Genomic DNA, 16,468 nt, shown 5'->3' with positions numbered 1-16,468 from the left:
CGGGATCTTTTATTTCAGCTCATGAAACATGGGACCAACACTTTACATGTTGCGTTTATGACTTCAAAAACGAGACGGTTAATTTTCTTTATTTGAAGATGAGCTCTTTGGACATAAAGACAACTGAGCTGCTTCTTCTCTTTCCACATCAGACACTCAGCATAACATTCATAAATTAAGAAAATGAACTGCCATTGCCTGAGGTGACTTTGCCAGCTATTTAAATCTACAAATTCACAACATCTTCCCCATACTTAATCTAATTGAACTAACTGCAGGGTTGCTTTAATAAGAAAAAAATATAGTAATTTGTCCCAAATGGCACCCTATTTCTATAGCGCACCACTTTTGACTACGACCCTATAGGCACTGGTCAAAAGTAGTCCACTATCTAGGGAATAGGGTGCCATTTGGAACAGAGGCAGAATCAAGTCCTTGTGTTGGTTTTCACTACAGCAGAGGAAACCACATGCACAGCATCACCCTGGGGCAAAAACAAATGGAAGAGGAGGATTTAACACTGGAGTCTTAGTGTCAAACAGACATTGTGTGTATTGCTCTACAACCGATGAAGAGAATGACTTTCATGTAAAAATGAACAAGGAAATGATCAAAGCAACGTCTTTTATGTCCATCCCATCCTCCTCACCCATACTGTAGCTTCATACGAGAGGGAAAGCATTGGGTAATGCTTGAAATGGTCCATAGTTAGGCTAGCCTATGTATATATTTAAGGTACATTTTTGTAACGGACAGTATTTTGCTGTGTGTTCTCAATATGGTCTGTCTTGGATCCTTTGAGTACGACTAGTTGACAATCAATCTAAACATTGGGGCAATTGACAGAGTTGGGTAGGTCACTTTCTAAATGAAATCCATTACAGTTACTAGTTACCTGTTCAAAATTGTAATCAGTCATTTAACTTTTGGATTACCAAAACTCAGTAAAGTAATATTTTTACTATGTTACTGTTGGATTACTTTCCCCTTAAGAGGTATTAGAAGACAAAAAGGATCCATTAAAACACATCTGGTGTGTCATCATAGTGGTCTCTGACTTGTGGTCAGACTTGCTAAAGGAAAACTAAAATGTGCACCTTTTTTTCAATTCTGAATTGAATGTCATTGAGAAAACAGAAAGGTGTCAATGTATTTTTTGCATCAAAAACTGAATTTAAAAGTAATCCAAGAAGTAAACTAGTTTTTCAAAAAGTATCTGTAATCTGATTACAACAGTGTTGCTGGTAAAGTAACAGATGACCGTTTATAATCAGATTACATGTAACGGATGTAATCAGTTACTCCCCAACCCTGGCAATTAATGTCTAGAGCACTGGTGCAAAAATGGACATAACAGTTTTTTAAATACCAATAGACTACCAAACTGAGCTAGTGTTTGAGGAGTAAAACGTATCTGCCTGCAAGCGCTCGGGGCAAGCATCTCCATCTACTAGCGCGCAATAACTGAAATGGCACATTTTGCCTAAGGCGGTTTTTGCAATGGCATAATGCATGACGATAGACGTAATTTGGCTTTAATGCCAGGGAGATGTTTAAATATAAAACTATTGGGGAGAAAGACGAGAACACTACAGAACTGAGAGGATCTGCGGGCGCCCTGAATATGCGACAGTTTTATTTAAGAGCCTATCATTTAAATAGTTTTATGGACATTCACAGTATCATTTTATCAAAACGTTACATGTATGTTTTTTAGGACGAACGTAGCCAATTTTCACACTCCTAAATCCGATGAGTGAGTTATGACAATTGGGAGCAAGATTAAACCGAACACTGCTACCTATGCAGCAGACCAGACTGCACTCCGTTGGAATAAAACGGCGATGTTTACGTGTGAAATAAGAAACAGTGGATCTCATTTTCACCTTGAACTGAGATGTGGCGAGATAGAAAGGGCTGCTCTATTATAACATAATCCTTGCCCTGCAGGCGTTTGAATAGCCCAGAGCAAGAATTCTTCTAGCCCGCTTCTTATTTAGGGACTGACTGGCTTTCTTCTCATAAAACTCGACGGTTTCATCCTATCAGAAAAGGAAAGACCCGGACAAAGACAGATATACAGCAAACGACGACCAAACTGGCATAAAACAGCGATACAATTGGAAGGGAGAAGAGATTACTATGTCTTCTCTATCCGTGTCATCCCAGGTAAGGACGCAATTTGTTTTATTTGTAGTTTTGGGGGGGTAGGCTAGTCTGTCTGACAAATTGAATCTTAAAGACCGGGACGCTCTAAAATCCTTGCGTTGGTGTAGGTTTCCAGGGACTAGCCCCAAAGTTTTCAAACATTTGGACTCCAAACGCCAAGAAAAACTAGCCGCCAGTTTTCGGATACTATTGGATTGTGTGAAATGTATTTGTAATATTCTAGTGAAACGGAAGCTTCAGTGACCCGATAGATAAAAAAAAAATGCTTGAAATGCTTGAAACGGTCGATGCAATTTATTGAGATACTGTAGTTTATATTCGATTCTAGATGCGGTAAAGAGGTCGATGGGAACTCAAGACGTCCCATTGACCAGATTGGTGCTCATTCAACAGCTCGGGTCTAGCAAAGTGGATAATTGTCATCCGTCATGATGTATGTATTGTAACAGACCCACAATGGGGTTACTTAAATCCAATTTGCATATATTTGGCTGTTTTCGCTGCATAACATTTAGAAGTAATTTAGTCCCTTTTCAGATTTAGAAGCTAAATGCTAACTCCCGTTCGTATAATCTGGTTAGCATAGCTAGCATTCGTGGATGTAGTCCTCGTTTTTAAAGGTGCTACACATATAATTAAAATGTGTATTGTAATTTCGGAGAGTGTCCATAATATATCTGCCTCTAATAGTGGAATAATACTGTTTTATAGTATTACTTACCCGCCAGTGTTGTGATTGGCTGTGATATTCGCCTATTGATTTCTCCAGTTGGAGCGGCACCTAGTTGTCAAATTGGGAAAACTGTTCCGATTTATTTCCTGGTTGCTAAAATTCTACACTGACATTTTCGGAAATTACAATGCAAAAAAAAAAAATCTATAAATCCTACGTGTAGCACCTTTAACTGTAATGCAGTTGTGTTGGGGTTGACATGTGTTGGGGTTGACATCCATATTACAAACATTATACTCCGATTTTCACTTCAACATATTATGAAATACACATATGAACATTTAGCAATTTTTGCTAGGGGGCAATGAGGAGATTCGCCCCCCTCATGGCAATTCCATTGTTTGGTCATTGACCTCTATACTGCATCTTGTTTGAATTAATGTCTGAAATAATATGCTAAAGAATGTTCAATTTCAAAATATGGGAGGAAAGTATGCAAGTGTTGAGTGGAATCTCTGCAATATTTTTTTTTCTCCAACTTGGTTTTATGGCCAGAAATGTGTTTAAAAAATACATTAATAATTGGATTTAATAAAATACTAGTTTCTGACTATGCAGCGGCGACAACGCCCAGGAAATATAGTGAGAACTCTGTGTGCTCTGCTCAGCAGCCCTGAGCATCTTGCCCCTGGCAAAACATTGAATGAAGTTCACCACCTGTTCACCTTTTTACGGTTCAAAGAACCTCTTTACAATGGAGAGACTTGGTGGGGGATGGATGGTTTAATTAATCCAGAAGCTGCACTTGCCCAGTGCCCTGGGGTCATGAACACCCTCTGTTCACCCACTGTGGGCAACTTCAACAACTGTCTGCAGCTTATGAATATTGTATTCATGTTAATTGGGGAACGCTGAGGTTTATGTATCTCTCAAATAATTTGATTGGCTGCGAGCCAGAGTCTAAACCACTGTACAGTCATACACCTCATTTGCTATTGCTTCACGTCATTACACAATCAGTAGCCTAACTTGAATAAAAAGTAGACTTCTCTACTTCATTACTTTTCACTTTACACAGCTCAGGGCAGATGCAGTACACACTTCTATAACAAATACTATCTACACTGCTCAAAAAATAAAGGGACACTAAAATAACACATCCTAGATCTGAATGAATGAAATATTCTTATTAAATACTTTTTTATCTTTTTTTTAGTTGAATGTGCTGACAACAAAACCACACAAATTATCAATGGAAATCAAATTTATCAACCCATGAAGGTCTGGATTTGGAGTCACACTCAAAATTAAAGTGGAAACCACACTACAGGCTGATCCAACTTTGATGTAATGTCCTTAAAACAAGTCAAAATGAGGCTCAGTAGTGTGTGTGGCCTCCACGTGCCTGTATGACCTCCCTACAATGCCTGGGAATGCTCCTGATGAGGTGGCGGATGGTCTCCAGAGGGATCTCCTCCCCGACCTGGACTAAAGCATCCGCCAACTCCTGGACAGTCTGGAGTTGGAGGATGGAGCGAGACATGATGTCCCAGATGTGCTCAATTGGATTCAGGTCTGGGGAACGGGCGGGCCAGTCCATAGCATCAATGCCTTCCTCTTGCAGGAACTGCTAACACACTCCAGCCACATGAGGTCTAGCATTGTCTTGCATTAGGAGGAACCCAGGGCCAACCGCACCAGCATATGGTCAAACAAGGGGTCTGAGGATCTCATCTCGGTACCTAATGGCAGTCAGGCTACCTCTGGCGAGCACATGGAGGGCTGTGCGGCCCCCCAAAGAAATGACTGCCACCCCACACCATGACTGACCCACCGCCAAACCGGTCATGCTGGAGGATGTTGCAGGCAGCAGAACGTTCTCCACGGCGTCCCCAGACTATCCCGCCTGTCACATGTGCTCAGTGTGAACCTGCTTTCATCTGTGAAGAGCCCAGGGCGCCAGTGGCGAATTTGCCAATCTTTGTGTTCTCTGGCAAATGAAAAACGTCCTGCACGGTGTTGGGCTGTAAGCACAACCCCCACCTGTGGACGTCGGGGCCCTCATACCACCCTCATGGAGTCTGTTTCTGACCGTTTGAGCAGACACATGCACATTTGTGGCCTGCTGGAGGTCATTTTGCAGGGCTCTGGCAGTGCTCCTCCTTGCACAAAGGCGGAGGTAGTGGTCCTGCTGATGGGGTGTTGCCCTCCTACGGCCTCCTCCACGTATCCTTATGTACTGGCCTGTCTCCTGGTAGCGCCTCCATGCCCTGGACACTACGCTGACAGACACAGCAAACCTTCTTGCCACAGCTCGCATTGGTGTGTCATCCTGGATGAGCTGCACTACTTGAGACACTTGTGTGGGTTGTAGACTCAGTCTCATGCTACCACTAGAGTGAAAGCACCGCCAGCATTCAAAAGGGACCAATACATCAGCCAGGAAGCATAGGAACTGAGAAGTGGTCTGTGGTTGCCACCTGCAGAACCACTCCTTTATTGGGGGTGTCTTGCTAATTGCCTATAATTTCCACCTGTTGTCTATTCCATTTGTACAACAGGATGTGAAATTTATTGTCAATCAGTGTTGCTTCCTAAGTGGACAGTTTGATTTCACAGAAGTGTGATTGACTTGGAGTTACATTGTGTTGTTTAAGTGTTCCCTTTATTTTTTTGAGCAGTGTATTTCTATGTGTTCCTGTAGGAGGGAAGAAGCATGTCCAGGATGTCTATGAGTCGTTCTCCAGTTTCTCCAATGAATGCCCAGGGCATCCCATCACCGGCCCAGCTGACTAAAGCCAACGCCCCGGTCCACATCGACGTGGGAGGACACATGTACACCAGCAGCCTGGGTACTCTCACCAAATACCCAGAGTCTAGGTAAGAGTAGAAGGCCATGAAGCATAGCACCACCACCATGGCAATGTGAATCATTTCCTCGTGGAAAATAATGTATTATTGATTCAATACTAACTTCTTCCCCCCTATGGAATAAAATGTCAGGTTCATGAATAGGTCTATAGACTGTGCATTATGACTGATACGTTATTCAATTACTTCTAGAAATCCACATAGCATCGTGTTGAAACGCAAGCAGCTTGGTATCCATGGTAATTGGTCTGAGAGTAAGCAAATACAGAGAGAGAAAGGAAAATAGTAGATTTTAATTGCTTTTTGGAAGACAAAGAGAGAGTGGAGTAGGCTGAGCTGTCTGGAGCTGTGAGGTGAGACTCCTGCTGGAAGAGGAGAGGACCACCTCAGGCATAGAGGAGAAGAAAGATGAGTACTGTGCAGTTGGCATCGATTTAGAGGGGGAGAGCGAGAGAGAGGGAGAGAGAGTGTTGTATTCAACCCAGTATGTGATTCCGAAGTCATAGTAGACCCAATTCATTTTCTGTACTAAAATAAACTTTGTAGCCCACTTCCTGCCTAAAATGTAGGCCTACATGACTTACATCACTCTCAAGGAATGATCAACTACACTAGAAACAAGTTTTACGCTTCAATAAACATACTTCAAGTACTACTTGATTCATTGTATTAATCTAGAGCTCTTAACCATTGTCTTTCTCTCCAGAATCAGTCGTCTGTTTAACGGAACAGAGCCCATTGTACTGGACAGCTTGAAGCAGCACTACTTCATTGACAGGGATGGAGATATATTCAGATACATCCTCAGCTTCCTCAGGACCTGCAAACTACTGCTCCCAGAGGACTTCAAGGTACAGTTCACAATGCAGGGGGACAACACTTGTCCAAAATAGCTCACATCTCACCAAAAGAGTAAAATGGGCCTAATAAATTACTTTATTATCACCCGAGCATAGTTAAACCAAACCAACTTTGTTACTTATGCATAAACTTGCCTGAGGTGTGAATACTAGTTTTATTTCTGAGCTAATGCCTAGGCAAACACAGTCTATTAACCAGGTATTACTTAATTTCCCAACTTTTTTGTACACATACAAACACATACAAACTTATACCCATTTCAGATCTCAAATGTGGTATGTTACCTGTAAAAATACAAGGCAATATTTATATGACCCCCCTTCAAACAGCTCGCTATTTACCACTGTTGTGGAATTATCAGAATTAGTTGGTTAACATAGATAAGATGTGTTATTTTCATGATATGCTTATGAGTTATTTCTCATAAGAATGTATTTTGTTGTACTATAGTGGTGGCCATTGGCAGTTATCTGTTCTGTGTCAGGACTAAGTTGCATGGGCCACAGAGAGGGGAGAGTTCAAGGGGTCATCATGTGTAAACATATCTTTTCGGTGTGGCAGTGACTCCCTACTTTTCCCATGGGGGGAAAAGAGTGTGGCAGTGTCTGGAATCATTCTATGCTCCCTCTTTGTTGACCTACAGGGTTACTCTCCTCTCCGTGAGTTTGTCCTCTGATTGGTTGTATTTAGAATTGGTTCTATCTAAATGATATATATCATAGGGTGGGGGTAATGTCTTGGTACCATTTTGTACCAAGGACGAGATAAGAGCTTTGTTTAGGAGACCAAACTGAATGATAATTTATAGCCCACTCTGTCTGACTAGGGGATATTCTCTCTGAAGTAAGGTTTTTTCTCTCTGTGTAAGTTCCTAAGACCTGTGTTTTGTCATGTCGTCTAGGAGGGGGTGGATCTTTGCTATAAAGGATCCCATTTGCCATTGTGTAAAGCACTCAACTTTTCATTAGAGATACTGAACTGTTGAAAGTCAAAATGCTATTGCAAAAGCTTAATTATTATTAAAGGTGAAGATTAAGCATTACCTCTGACTCGTGTGTGATTTGCTCTCTCATCAGTTGGTAATTAAGGAAATTTCCACGACACCACTTATTGGCAGCTATTCCCCTTTTAATAATACAGTGTACATTCGGAAAGTATTCAGACCCCCTTGACTTTTTCCACAATTTGATACGTTACAGCCTTATCCTAAAATTGATTGAATTTTTTCTTTTTAATCTACACACAATACCCCATAATGACGAAGAAAAAAACATGTTTTGACATTTTTGCAAATGTATATTAAAAAACAAACCTGACAGTTAAATAAGTATTCAGACCCTTTACTCAGTACTTTGGTGAAGCATCTTTGGCAGCGATTACAGCATTGAGTCTTCTTGAGTATGACGCTACAAGCTTGGCACACCTATGTATGAGGAAGTTATTCTATGCAGATCCTCTCACGCTCTGTCAGGTTGGATGGGGAGCTTCGCTGCACAGCTATTTTCAAGTCTCTCCAGAGATGTTAGATCGACTTCAAGTCCAGGCTCTGGCTGGGCCACTGAAGGACATTCAGAGACTTGTCCCGAAGCCTCTCGTGTTGTCTTGGCTGTGTGCTTAGGGTCGTTGTCCTGTTGGAGGGTGAACCTTCACCCCAGTTTGAGGTCCTGAGCGCTCTGGAGCGCTTTCCCTCGATTCTGACTAGTCTCCCAGTACCTGCCCCTGAAAAACATTCCCACAGTGTGATGCTGTCACCACCATGCTTCACCGTAGGGATGGTGCCAGGTTTCCTCCAGACATGACGCTTGGCAGTTCAGTCTTAGTTTAATCAGACCAGAGAATCTTGTTTCTCATGGTCTGAGAGCCCTTTAGGTGCCTTTTGGTAAACTCCAGGTGGGATGTCATGTGCCTTTCACTGAGGAGTGGCTTCCGTCTGGCCACTCAACCATAAAGGCCTGATTGGTGGAGTGCTGCAGAGATGGTTGTGCTTCTGGAAGGTCAATTCCTTTGACCTCATGGCTTTGGTTTTTGCTCTGACATGCACTGTCAACTGTAGGACCTTATTTATATAGGTATGTGCCTTTCCAAATGATATCCAATCAATTGAATTTACCACAGGTCGACATCTCGAGGACGATCAATGGAAACAGGATGCACCTGAGCTCAATTTTGAGTCTCATAGCAAAAGTGTCTGAATACTTATGTAAATATTTTTCATAAATTAGCAAACATTTGTAAAAAAAAAAAAAAATGTTTTACTTTGTCATGACTTTGTCATTATCACACAGACCCAATACCTGTATTTTGGTTACAGGGTCTGGGAAAATGCAGGAATCATGACTATGTCTTTAGGTGGCTTTTCATTTTTCCCCCATTGTTTTTTCTCTACCCATTCCAGATATACAAAAAAAAGCTGGTATGAAAATGCAGGCTTGGTAAAAATTTGTGGGATTTTGTTCTGTGTATGAAATAATAGTGATTTCAGGATGGTTATGCAAACATGACCGTAAAGTCATACAAATTATCCCGCAGTACCCAGAAACACATCGTTAGCTTAATTCTCACAGTGTGCCACTATAGGCACTCTGTGTGCGTAAACTGCAGGTATTCAAACACTTTAATCAGTTATCCATTATGCCTTGGGCTTCTACAGGGGCCAGTTCTGCATGGCTGGAAGTAGGGGCATTGTGTGTTCTGCTAAATTGATGTGTGAGGAGGGTGTGTGTGTGTGCATGTGTGAGTGTGTGTGTGTGTCCTTCTCTGTAGTTAGTGTGGCTGTGTTATTCTGTCCTTTGCACAGGATGACTAAAGTACCCTGCAGATAGAGCCCTCATTTTTTTATAAAACACATCTATCCCTCGCTTCAAGCCTATGCAGGGAGGGGGAGCTAAGGAGGCAGGCTTTGCTACAGAGAGGAGCCTGCGGGGTTAGCAGCTCTGTGTATGCCTGTTGTCAGAAGCAGTATGGCGCAAAGGCAGATAGAGGCGGCTCCCTCTGTTTTACATGCATTAATTCTCAGCAGAGGTTTCTGTGTTTGTGTGCATGTCTATGTGCCGCAGTGCTGTCATAATATAGGGCATGCAAGGGGACGATACAGGGGAGAGTGAGATGGAAAGACATGTCTTCCCTTTCAAAAGGAGATTGCAGTTAGAGTGCAGTATGTTGCACATACTGCTGCACCCCAAATAATATATATATATATATATACATATATATATATTTTTTTACTGCAGTAATTTTGCAGTTCAACTGCTGTACACTGCGGTTATTCTGCTATTACTGAGTCCAAAATACCAGTCGACTGCAGTTACTGCACTTTTACAGCAGTTTTAAAACCGCAATCTTTGATAAACATTTGGTATTAATAAATCCATCACATTCATTCAACAGAAGTAAATACTTACAGTTGAAGTCAGAGGTTTACATGCACTTAGATTGGAGTCAACCACCACAAATTTCTTGTTAACAAACTATAGTTTTGGCAAGTCGGTTAGGACATCTACGTTGTGCATGACACAAGTAATTTAACAATTGTTTACAGACAGATTATTTAACTTATAATTCACTGTATCACAATTCCAGTGGGTCAGAAGTTTACATAAACTAAGTTGACTGTGCCTTTAAACAGCTTGGAAAATTCCAGAAAATTATGTCATTGCTTCAGAAGCTTTTGATAGGCGAATTGACATCATTTGTAGACCTCCACAAGTCTGGTTCATTCTTGGGAGCAATTTCCAAATGCCTGAAGGTACCACGTTCATCTGTACAAACAATAGTATGCAAGGATAAACACCATGGGACCATGCAGCCGTCATACCGCTCAGGAAGGAGATGCGTTCTGTATCCTAGAGATGAACGTACTTTGGTGCGAAAAGTTAAAATCAATCCCAGAACAGCAGCAAAAGACATTGTGAAGATGCTGGAGAAAATGGGTACAAAAGGCCGCTCAGCAAGGAAGAAGCCACTGCTCCAAAACCGCCATAAAAAAGCCAGACTACGGTTTGCAACTGCACATGGGGACAAAGATCATACTTTTTGGAGAAATGTCCTCTGGTCTGATGAAACAAAAATAGAACTGTTTGGCCATAATGACCATTGTTATGTTTGGAGGAAAAAGGGGGAGGCTTGCATCATGTTGCATCATCATCTTGACGCACAGTGGTGGCAGCATCATGTTGTGGGGGTTCTTTGCCGCAGGAGGGACTGGTGCACTTCACAAAATAGATGAGGGAGAAAAATGATGTGGATATATTGAAGCAACATCTCAAGACATGGTTGTAAATGGGTCTTCCAAATGGACAATGACCCCAAGCATACTTCCAAAGTTGTGGCAAAATGGCTTAAGAACAACAAAGTCAAGGTATTGGAGTGGCCATTACAAAGCCCCGACCTCAATCAAATAGAAGATTTGTGGGCAGAACTGAAAAAGCGTGTGTGAGCAAGGAGGCCTACAAACCTGACTCAGTTGCACCAGCTCTGTCAGGAGCAAGGGGCCAAAATTCACCTAACTTATTGTGGGAAGCTTGTGGAAGGCTACCCTAAACGTTTGACCCAAGTTAAACAATTTAAAGGCAATGCTTTCAAATACTTATTGAGTGTGTAAACTTCTGACCCACTGGGAATGTGATGAAAGAAATAAAAGCTGAAATAACCACTCTCTACTATTATTCTGACATTTCACATTCTTAAAATAAAGTGGTGATCCTAAGACGGACATTTTACTAGGATTAAATGTCAGGAATTGTGAAAAGCTGAGTTTAAATGTACTTGGCTGAGGTGTACGTAAACTTCAACTGTGTGTGTGTGTGTGTTCAAAGGACAATTGGGCTAGGGGGTACAATATCACATTACACAAGGACCTTAAGGGACATACACACACTTTAGAATTCTAACAGCCTTTTTTGTTGGTAGAGAATTTAATTTAATTTTTTTTTAAAAATGTAAGTTAAGAAAATGTCGTGTTTTGTTTGTAAATGTATTTGATTAACTCGTGGGTAAAGAATCCAAGCAGTACATCTCTCCATAATGGTCTACAATCTGAAATGTGTTCAATTATAAGTCTGTTGATGTCTTGCCAGAGATTCCTTACATGAATACAATGCCAAAAAAGATGCAACACCATTTCTGGGTGGTCATTACAAAATGTACAATTTGAATGCATGTTTTTTAAATATTTTTAAACTTTATATCGTTGTTGGCAGGATAATGTTTCTTAATAATTTGAATAGAAAATTCCCTCATTTTTTAAAAGTATGTATGTGGCAACATTCAACCTTTCCACCAACATACATTGTCAATGAAACCAAAAAGGCATGACATAAGGTATCGATACAACATCCTGTTGAAACAAGGATTTATTTCTAGAGCTCCAACTTCCCGATCTGAAGATCACTAATGTCATGAGTTCCCAGTTGTCTTGAAAGCAGCACAAGATGCTGTAGCAGCAATGCTTGCGCTGTCTGACAGATTTTCCGCTCACAGGCTCTGTATCTGTACACTGAACGTGTGTGATAAGATACTGTACATAACGAATATATTGTACACACACGCAATTCCACTAAATGATGCTAATTAACCTATGGACCGATAAACATGACCAGTCAACTGTATTTCCATGAATAGATATTTCTTATTCTCCTGGACAATTGGTGGCACCAATTTTATTTATCAGACAAAAGCCAGCTATTACCAGCTAAGGGAAACCCTGGTGTGTTCATGTGTTTTGTGTATGTTTTCTTGTGGGTGTGTATCCTTGCTTATGTGTTTCTACTATGACAGGACTTCCCCCAGCTATACGAGGAGGCTCGCTACTACCAACTGACACCCATGGTCCGTGAGCTGGAGCGCTGGCAGACGGAGCAGGAGGGCCAGAAGAGACCGCCCTGCGAGTGCCTGGTGGTCCGAGTGACCCCTGACCTGGGGGAGAGGATTGCCCTCAGCGGAGGGAAGGTGCTCATCGAAGAGATCTTCCCCGAGACTGGAGACGTCATGTGTAACTCTGTGAATGCCGGCTGGAACCACGACCCCACGCATGTAATCAGATTCCCTCTCAACGGCTACTGCAGGCTCAACTCAGTTCAGGTACGTACGGTGATATAGTTGTAGTTCTATAGGTCAATTCTGTTCTGATGTGGATTCAGGTAAATGCCGCTGAGTGTATCAAACATTAGGATCAACTTCCTAATATTGAGTTGCACCCTCCCCTTTTGACTTAAGAACAGCCTCAATTCTCCGGGGCATGGACTCGACGAGGTGTCGAAAGCGTTCCACAGGGTCCGAGAATGGTCCACTGGCCCACTCTTCCCACAGTTGTGTCAAGTTGGTTGGATGTCCTTTGGGTGGTGGACCATTCTTGATACACACGGGAAAGTGTTGAGCGTGAAAAACCCAGCAATGTTGAAGTTCTGGACACAAAACCGGTGTGCCTGGCACCTACTACAGGACCCCGTTTCACTTAGTGCCTTCGGAAAGTATTCAGCCCCCTTTGACCTTTCTCCACATCTTGTTACGTTACAGCCTTATTCTAAAATGGATTAAGGTCTCCAAGAACAGTGGCCATTCATTCTTAAATGGAAGAGAAAAACGACAACTATTTAATAGATTTTAGAATAAGGCTGTAACGATGACAAAATGTGGAAAAAGTCCAGTGGTTTGAATACTTCCCGAAGGCACTGTACATATTTTTGTCTTGCCTATTCACCCTCGGAATGGCACACGTACACAATCCACGTCTCAATTGTCTCGAGGCTTACAAGTCCTTTTAACTGTTCTCCTCCAATTGATCTACACTGATTTTTGAAGTGTATTTTACAAGGGACATCAATAAAGGATCATAGCTTTCCCCTATATTCACCTGGTCAGTCTTAATGTTTTGTGTGCACCGCGGATCGGGTGAGCAATGCCGAAGACTAAAAGTCAACTCTGTAACATGGCCGACTGACTGACTGACTTCAGTGACTTTGCAAACCCAGTTTAAAATGTTTAAGTTCTTAATTGGCTCAACTCAGTTCGGGTGCAGGGATGTAGTTATAGGTCAACTCTGTTCTTATATGGCTCCTGGTCAACTCTATTATACATACTTTTGGTCACCTGCTCGTCGAACATCTCATTCCAAAATCATGGGCATTAATAGGGACTTCGTCCCCCTTTTGCTGCTATAATAGCCTCCTCTCTCCTGGGAAAGCTTTCCACTAGATGTTGGAACATTGCTGCGGGGACTTGCTTCCATTCAGCCACAAGAGCATTACTGTGGTCTGGCACAGATGTTGGGCGATAAGGCCTGGCTCGCAGTCGGCATTCCAAAAAAGTTTTCAATGGGGTTGAGGTCAGGTCTCTGTGCAGACCAGTCAAGTTCTTCCACACAGATCTCGACAAACCATTTCTGTATGGACCTCGCTATGTGCATGGGGGCATTGTCATTCTGAAGCAGGAAAGGGCCTTCCCCAAACTGTTGCCACGAAGTTGGAAGCACAGAGTCGTCTAGAATGTCATTGTATGCTTAATGCTGTAGCGTTAAGATTTACCGAGGACAGCCCGCACTCGGCGGTCCCGTTCTGAGCTTGTGTGACCTACCACTTCGCGGGTGAGCCATTCCTAGACGTTTCCACTTCACAATTACAGCACTTACAGTTGATGGGGGCAGCTCTAGCAGGGCAGAAATTTGACAATTACTTGTTGGAAAGGTGGAATCCTATGACGGTGCCATGTTGAAAGTCACTTAACTCTTCAGTAAGGCCGTACTACTGCCAACACTTTGTCTATGGAGATTGCAGGGCTGTGTGTTCGATTATTATCCGTCAGCAACGGGTGTGGCTGAAATAGCAGCATCCACTCATTTGAAAGGGTGTCCACATACTTTTGTGTATATACTGTATAGCGTACAAGGAAGAGGGTACTCGGCACTAACTTATGTCTAAAAACCCTGTCGGACTCTCCTGTGCTCCCTGCAGGTTCTGGAGAGGTTGTTCCAGAAGGGCTTCAGCGTGACGGCGTCATGTGGCGGCGGAGTTGACTCCTCCCAGTTCAGCGAGTACGTCCTGTGTCGCGAGCTCCGCAGGGGTCAGCCCACCGACACCACCATCCACATCAAACAAGAGCCTCTGGACTAGGTTGGGAGGAACAGAGGGACCCGTGAGAGATCAACACGTCCGGTGCTGATTTTCGAGTCCTATTTACACAACTTTAACAGTGGAAAAACACACAAGGACTCTTCATGCTTGGGAATATCATTTGCCAGTGGCAATGTAGACTGGACTAGCAAGATGTGAGAGGGTTGTGATTCTAGGGGGAGTCAACGACACGAAAGGGATCCTCTGAGATGAGTCTGTCTGAGGTGAGCTCATTAGCTCTGTTTGTATGGAACTCTTACTGCTGCCATTTCCAACAGAGATACAGTATCTATCAGGATCCAAGTGACACGGTCCGTGACTTCTGGGCTGTTGACAACTAGGAGGAAATAGCTCTAGTAATATGGTGCTCAATTCCAGCTTAGGTTTAACTGGAGACTCCTGTTCAAGCCTCAGGATGGGTCTACTGGTATGACCGATGACCTCCGCTTGAGAGCCATTATGGCTGCGTTTACACAGGCAGCCCAATTCTGATCTTTTGTCCAATGATTGGTAAACTGTATAAATGCAACCAAAAATGGCCATGCCCTACCGCAGGAAGAACAGAACATGTCTGTGTTTGCCTCATTTCTTGACGACTTCCTACCCGAGATCTGACTGTAACGTGTAGGTATTTTTTTCAATTAAATGTCAAATGGACAATATGGGGTTTCCAATTTGTGTATATATACAGTACCAGTCAAAAGTTTGGACACCTACTCATTCAAGGGTTTTTCTTTTTTGTATTTTTATTTTTTTACATTGTATAATAAGAGTGAAGACATCAACATTCTGAAATAACAAGTATGGAATCATGTAGTAACCAAAACAAGTGTTAAATCAAAATATTTTATTTGAGATTCTCTTTGCATTCTCCCATCCAGCTTTGAGGTTGTCGGGGTGTGTGGGGGGGGGGTGTGTATACAGATAAAGGCCCAAGTCCATATTATGGCAAGAACAGCTCAAATAACCAAAGAGAAACTACAATCCTTCATTAGAAACACGCGCAGTGGACATTAGACTGGTAGAAATCTGTATTTTGGTCAGATGGGTGCAAATGTGAGATTTTTGGTTCCAACCGTAGGTGAACAGATTCTCTGCATGTGTAGTTCCCAAGTGAAGCATTGAGGTGGTGGTGCAGGGGTGCTTTGCTAGTGACACGGTCTGTGATTTATTTAGAATTCAAGGCACACTTAACCAGCATGGTTACCACAGCATTCTGCAGCTATATATGCCCTCCCATCTGGTTTGCACTTTGTCCTTTTGAAAAACAAATGATAGTGGGACTATGACCCAACACACCTTCATGCTGTGTAAGGGCTCTTTGACCAAGGGCTGCATCAGATGACCTGGCCTCCAATCACCCGACCTCAACCCAATTGCTTGGGATGATTTCGAGCGCAGAGTTAAGGAAAAGCAGCCAACAAGTGGTCAGCATATGTGGGAACTCCTTGAAGCTGGTTGAGAGAATGCAAGAGTGTGCAAAACTGTCAAAGGGTGACTACTTTTGAAGAATCTCAAATATTTGTAACACTTTTTTTGGTTACATGATTCCATTGTTTTGATGTCTTCACTATTCTACAATGTAGAAAAGTCCAAATAAAAACCTTTTGAATGAGTAGGTGTCAACTTTTGACTGGTACTAATGTAAAACTTTCCTGACAAATGTTCATGATGTGAAAACTGGGATTTTGTGTGGTGCACATTTCACAGATTTAACTGCAATTTCAGTTAATATTTAAGGTATGTTTTCTTACTCATTTTTGTTTGTGCAGCTGTATTGATAACTGTT

At 42.3% G+C, this 16,468-nt stretch overlaps 1 protein-coding gene across 1 annotated transcript; it reads left to right on the top strand.

The window, feature by feature from the left end:
• The first annotated feature begins 1,439 nt into the window (after nucleotides 1–1,439).
• Nucleotides 1,440–15,341, top strand: LOC123993082 (BTB/POZ domain-containing protein kctd15-like). Its single transcript, XM_046294854.1, has 5 exons — nucleotides 1,440–2,169; nucleotides 5,547–5,722; nucleotides 6,420–6,564; nucleotides 12,350–12,652; nucleotides 14,521–15,341. Exons 1-5 carry the CDS (start codon nucleotides 2,143–2,145, stop codon nucleotides 14,677–14,679), a joined length of 810 nt encoding a protein of 269 aa, XP_046150810.1. The 5' UTR covers nucleotides 1,440–2,142; the 3' UTR covers nucleotides 14,680–15,341.
• Nucleotides 15,342–16,468: the final 1,127 nt, after the last annotated feature.

This window comes from Oncorhynchus gorbuscha, linkage group LG02 (genome assembly GCF_021184085.1).
Source record: "Oncorhynchus gorbuscha isolate QuinsamMale2020 ecotype Even-year linkage group LG02, OgorEven_v1.0, whole genome shotgun sequence".
Taxonomy (NCBI): domain Eukaryota; kingdom Metazoa; phylum Chordata; class Actinopteri; order Salmoniformes; family Salmonidae; genus Oncorhynchus; species Oncorhynchus gorbuscha.
This window is presented reverse-complemented; position numbering and strand designations above follow the sequence as displayed.